Source organism: Marmota monax, unplaced genomic scaffold, assembly GCF_021218885.2.
Source record: "Marmota monax isolate L192 unplaced genomic scaffold, Marmota_monax_Labrador192_F-V1.1 WCK01_AAM20220418_F8-fsc00122, whole genome shotgun sequence".
In the NCBI taxonomy this organism is placed as follows: Eukaryota; Metazoa; Chordata; class Mammalia; order Rodentia; family Sciuridae; genus Marmota; species Marmota monax.
Window position 1 is genome coordinate 3,360,812 of NW_026695223.1, and position 6,000 is coordinate 3,366,811.

Consider the following 6,000-nt stretch of genomic DNA (forward strand, 5'->3'; position numbering starts at 1 on the left):
AGCTTATTAGATTATATATCCTTTTTCAAATTTTTTTCTAATTAGTTTAGATAACAGCAGAATGCATTTTGATTCATTTTACATAAATGGAGCACAACTTTTCATTTGTCCGGTACACAACAGAGTCACACCTTTCATGCAATCATACATGTACCTAAGGTAATGCTGTCCATCTCATTCCACCATCTTTCCTATCCCCATGCACCCTCTCCTTTATATATCCTCTTATATAATTTCTACTACATATTCAGAGTGTGTATACTATGATGCTTGTCATACTATTCTTTGTGCATTTCAGTATTTTTCTTTCAATATGAAACAGCCGATGGGTCCTTCTCCCATCTACCCACCCCCACCCAAAAGGGAAAGGCAAAGGCATACAAACAGGAAAGAGCACAGAGGAAACACCCACATTGGCAGAAACCACAAAGCAAGTCAAAGACTCACACAGCCTAGTTTAAACAGTTAAACAGAAGCCATGCTTGCAAATAATAAATTAATAAAAGGTCATGCTTCATACAGAAACTGGACAATGGAAAGAGGGCTGGGATTGTGGCTCAGAGATAGAGCGCTCACCTACCATGTATGAGACACTGGGTTCAATCCTCAGCACCACATAAAAATATTGTGTCCACTTATAACTGAAAATAAATATTTTAAAAAAGTCATACTGATCAGGTTCAAATATTAATTCTTCCAGCTAGGTGATCTTTAGTAAATTCCTTCCTCTCTCTCTCTCTCTCTCTCTCTCTCTCTCTCGTAAATTTCTAAAGACCTCTATGTCCAAGATTCATAAGAGGGGTTTATGGGCTGGGGATGTGGCTCCAGTGGTAGTGCGCTCGCCTGGCCTGCGTGTGGCCCGGGTTCGATCCTCAGCACCACATACAAACTAAGATGTTGTGTCTGCCGAAAACTAAAAAATAATTATTAAAAAAAAAAACAGGGGTTTATAATATCTACCCTAGGAATTACTAAAAAGATAAATTTGAATACTAGGGGCTGGGGTTGTGGCTCAGCAGTAGAGTGCTCCCCTATTAAGTGAGAGGTGCTGGGTTCGATCCTCAGCCCCACATATAAATAAATAAATTAAATTAAGTTAATAAAAAATTTGAATACTGTCTCTACTGTGGCTTTCATAGAGCTTGGTACATAATTATTTGTTCAATAAATAATAGTTACTGTTTGTGTCAGAACTGGGATTTGAACTTCATGTGTGGGAAAATATTTCAGCAAAACAAATAGAAATATTCAAACTGATGTACCAGAACAAATAATTATACAACACTTAATCAAGCCTTGCTATCAACTAAAATGCATGGCTCAAAGCAATGCAAAAGGAAAGAGAAACTACAGAATAGGAGAAATCCTATTTAAAACAGTAGTACTGTAGAGGAAGTTTTATCCAGCAAAAGGCAAATTATCTCCATGTAAACATAGAGCAGTTTACTGAACTGAATGGTAACCTCAATATGGGTATTGATTGATTAGCAGAAGTCATTAGCCAATGATTCACAAAGAAAATCCTCAAACTTGCAAGTATCACTTTTTAGAAAACAAAGTTCTGTGTAATCCCTAAATTCAATAGCAATATAAAAGGAAATTTTATATATAGTTAAACCAACAAATGTAAGAAATAAGATTTTTATCACTCCATTAAAAAAGAAAAAACAGATCGTGTTTTTTCCCTCTTTGGAGGGACCATCTAAAAATTTGTACAGACAAAATAGTCCCTAAATTATAGATAATGTTTTAAAATACAGAATAGTGGGCTGGGGTTGTGGCTCAGCGATAGAGCGCTCGCCTCCCATGTGCGAGACCCTGGGTTCGATCCTCAGCACCACATAAAAATAAATAAGTGAAATAAAGGTGTTGTGTCCAATTACAACTAAACAATAAAATATTTTAAAAAATAAATAAATAAAATAAAATACAGAATAGTGCAGGTTACCAACACACTTTAGGAATTTAACATGTTTTTTGCATTTCAAACCAGGTCAAAAAAATTTTTAAAAAAATAAAATAAAATCTTATAAAATGAAAAATCCTAAATATATTGTGTACAACAAATTGAAACAAAGTGTCTAAACATATTAGATACATAATATCTGAAAACAATTATGGATTTGTATGTATAGGTTTGTTTCCTGGAAATACAAGTTGGATTTATAAAACAATCAAGGAAACGTGAATACCAACTTGTTTTAGATGATAATAAAATTATAATTTTTAGTAAAATGTGATCATCTTGCTGTGATTATGTTAATATATTTCTTATCTATTAAAGGTAAGAAAGTCATTATGAAGCAAATAACTGCAGGAATTTTCTTCAACACAACACATTGGAGACAACTGTGGAAGACTGAATAAATGAAACAAGACTAGCCATATTTTAAACTGTTGAATCCAAAATGATAGGTACAAACATACATGGGGCTCATCAGTCTTCTCTCCACTTCTGAGTATGTTGAAAAACTCCAAAGAAAAAATTAAACTTAAAAAGTCAATTCAAACTAGTGAAGAATTTTTCATTAGAGAACAGATAAGAACAGAAAAAAAAGATCACAAAGCCTTCCAATCCTGTTATTCAGGATGGTTCTAGAATGTTCCTTCCTTTTCTGTCATCTACCCACTTCCCCTCCTCTCATCCTGGGTGATTTCTTGTTGCTGGTGACTCAGATGACTGTCTCTAGACAAATAATTCCCCACATCTCAGAAGCAGACTTTCAAACTGTTGCCTCACAACATACTAAGTAAATATTTAAATAAGGGAGCACATATTCAAGCACTTTTTAAAAAATTTAGAGTGAGCTGAAATAAACAAATAAAAATTTAAAAAAAAATTACCTCATCTACTTAGTCCATTTGAAATACACCTCCTTTTCCTGTTTTGTTACATGTTTGAGGGGTTTTAAGGAGCAGTAGCTACAGGCATGCTCGGCAATGTCTGGATGCAATTGATAAGGTCCACATCTATAGATATTGCCGAGCATGCCTGTGGCCAGTGCTTGTGCAGAAGTGCATGACTAGAGTATGTTTTACTAGTAAACGCATGACCAAAGTTTAACGACCACCATTTTGGACAACAGGTACCACTTACCGTTTTTAAGTACGTCAAGTGTGAAAGTACTCTATCAAGAAAAAATAATTGAGCTGGGCACCGTGGCACATACCTATAATCCCAGCAGTTTGTGAGGCTGAGACAGGAGGATGGAGAGTTCAAAGCCAGCCTCGGCAATTTAGCCAGGCTCTAACCCTGTATCTAAACAAAATACAAAAAAGTGCTGGGGATGGGGCTCAGTGGTTGAGTGCCCCTGAGTTCAATTCCCAGCTCTCCCTGCAAAAAAAGAAAAGAAAGGGGAAAAAAAAGAAAGAGAGAAAAGAAAGTAAAGAAAAAATAATTGAGTAGAAGTACCTAGGGACAGAAAAATTCAGGAGAAAAATGCAGCCTTAAAAACCATTCATTAATTCAACAAGGCATTCTTTTGGAAAAGACAGATGAGCTGAGAGGCAATGAGAGACTTCACAAAAAAGGGTTTGGTGATCTAGTATGTGAAGGAAGAGGATTAAGAAGTTAAGGGGGGCTGGGTTGTGGCTCAGTGGTAGAGTGCTGGCCTAGCACAAGGGAAAACTCTGGGTTCGATCTTCAGCTCCACATAAAAGTAAATAAAATAAAGTAATTGTGTCCATCTACAATTAAAATAAAATATATATTAAAAAAATTAGGGCTGGGGTTGTGGTTCAGTGGTAGAGCACTTGCCTAGCACATGTGAGGCCCTGGGTTCAATCCTCAGCACTACATAAAAAAATAAAATAAAGCTATAAAAATTAAAATTAAAAAAACAAAAAGTTATGAGGAAAGTCAGAGGGCCTGCCTGGAGGGAGTTTGGCCAGAGGGCAGCTGTTGCTCAGAGGCAGAGATGGAAAAACTGGATTCAGAAGACAGGTCTGGGCAGTGGATACATATTTGGAAGCCATCTTTATAGATATGACAGCTGACCCCATAGGAGTGAGCTCTCTTAGGGAGAGATTTGGAAGACAACTAAATGGGTTAAGCCCAAGGTTATATATTTATAAGCATATAAATATATATATTTAGAAGGCATAAAAGAACAAACAAAAGCAGCAACTTGAGAAGTAAACCGCATCATTTCAAAACTATTTGAGAGAGTGATCCTGAGAAAGGGTGGTAAACGTTTTGGGCCACCGCGCAGACGGCGGGAAAGGAGGCTGGGCGAGGTAACCTCCAAAGGGACCATTCAGGCCAGGTGGTGTGGCCACGCTCCAGATAGGAGAAAAGCGGTACTGAGGGCATAGAGGCGGCCAGGAATCTAGGACCAAGTAGAGCTCCGCGGCTTCCGCCAAGGAGCCGATCCAGGTGCGCAGCGCGGCTGGGCTGCTGGAAGACACAACCTGTCCAGAGACGAGGGAAGCAGAAAGGAAAAAAAGTTTAAAGACGCCAGAAAGTGGAGGTATTTTCCTACGTTCCCAAACCTGCCTTATCCAAAGTCTGTATTGTTAGGATTCAGGGCAAAAACAGGGCAGCGGGTGAGCCTCGTTTCTACTGGGGAATATCGCTTTGGCCATGTTCAAGGAACGGTCTGGGGGCACTGGAAGGAAAGGAACCGCAAGGGTGGGATCGCGGGCGCAGCAGGGGCTCTCCACCAGAAGCAGAGGAGTGAGAGAATGGAGGAAGAGGCCGAAAGTTGCAGGGCCCTGTCGAGGTCGCGCCTCTCCGGGAGCAGCGGTCCCCACGGTCCGGCGGATCAGGGCCACAGGGAGCCGCCCTCCCTCCACGAGCACTCACCTCTCCGACTGCGAATAGTGGCACCGGCCCAGCAGGTTGAGTTTACAGAGATGCAGGTTTTCGCAGGCTCTCTGGCAGTACTTGCGACGGCAGACCCGGGCTCGAGTGGTGGCCACCACCGACCGGGTGACGCCGGCCCTGCTGCCGGTCTCCAACACCACGAAGCGGTCGGGCCCGGCCGCCTCCAGCACCTCGCAGAGCTGCACCTCGGAGAGCGCGATCTTGTCGAGCAGCGCTTCCAGGGACATGCGGCCCCCGTGGGCGCACAGGATTTTGGTGATGAAGCAACACACCTCCGGGTCAGCCATGGCGCGCTCGCCTGCTCGCTCGGTGCGCTGGCCTGGCCGCCGCGCGGGACTCGGCTCCGGGGAGAATCGAAACTTACAAGTGTGCCGGGGGCGGCCGCGGGCGGTGCCGTACGCCGAGTCCCGCGGTTTCGGTTTCCAGCTAGGCTCTAGGGTCAGGAGGCCAGGGCACACCGACGGCGTCCTCGGTTCGGTTAGATCTGGGTCGGATTTAAAGTCAGCGGGCGAGCGATCGAGTGAACAGCCAACAAGCGCTGGCAGATTTACTGGCGACGCAGCAGCGCGAGGGCAGTCCCCTCTCGGTTCTAGGTTCGACGAGGGTCGTTCCCCAGCAGGGTACCGCGAGGCCTCCTCGGAACGAAGAGGAAGTAAAAATGGTCTGGGGCTCTGGTGGGGGCTTTTATAAACCAGCCCCAAAGGCGATGACGCGTCTTGATGGCCCACTTGAAGCGTCCTCTAGTTCTCTGCCCCACCCATCCCCGGAAAGAGCTGACCTTAGTGAGCGCTTCTTCTGGGCTGTACCTCCGGTGATAGAGAATCTTCGCTACCACTCCACGATTTAAAAATTATTTTCCTCACTTTGTACTTGAGAAAGTAACTTGAGAAATACGCACTGCCATCAAGTGGAGCCCAGATGACACCGAGGTTCCCAAAATCTGGCCCCGGGGGCCCAGATCGCCATGCGCCTGATCTAGGACTGATGTGCACACTTTTTCCGACACCACCGACCCCTCTTAAAAGACAGCGATTATTACTTTTTCTTTCTTTCATTCATGCTTTCTGTGTCGAGGACTTTGTGAAGAACCACTTTTGACCCATTCTGGTCTTCCTATAATCGCCAACCTAAGTGCCCCACACCACTGCTTAATCTCCCATAGCAAGAAGTCACAA

At 42.9% G+C, this 6,000-nt stretch overlaps 1 protein-coding gene across 1 annotated transcript in view; it reads right to left on the bottom strand.

The window, feature by feature from the left end:
• The window catches only part of Zc3hav1 (zinc finger CCCH-type containing, antiviral 1), a 55,689-nt gene extending 50,092 nt beyond the window's left edge, over positions 1-5,597 (bottom strand). The window contains exon 1 of the mRNA XM_046434057.2: positions 4,805-5,597. Within this exon, the coding sequence (XP_046290013.1) occupies positions 4,805-5,112 (308 nt within the window). The 5' untranslated portion in view covers positions 5,113-5,597. The remainder of the gene's footprint in view (positions 1-4,804) is intronic.
• Positions 5,598-6,000: the final 403 nt, after the last annotated feature.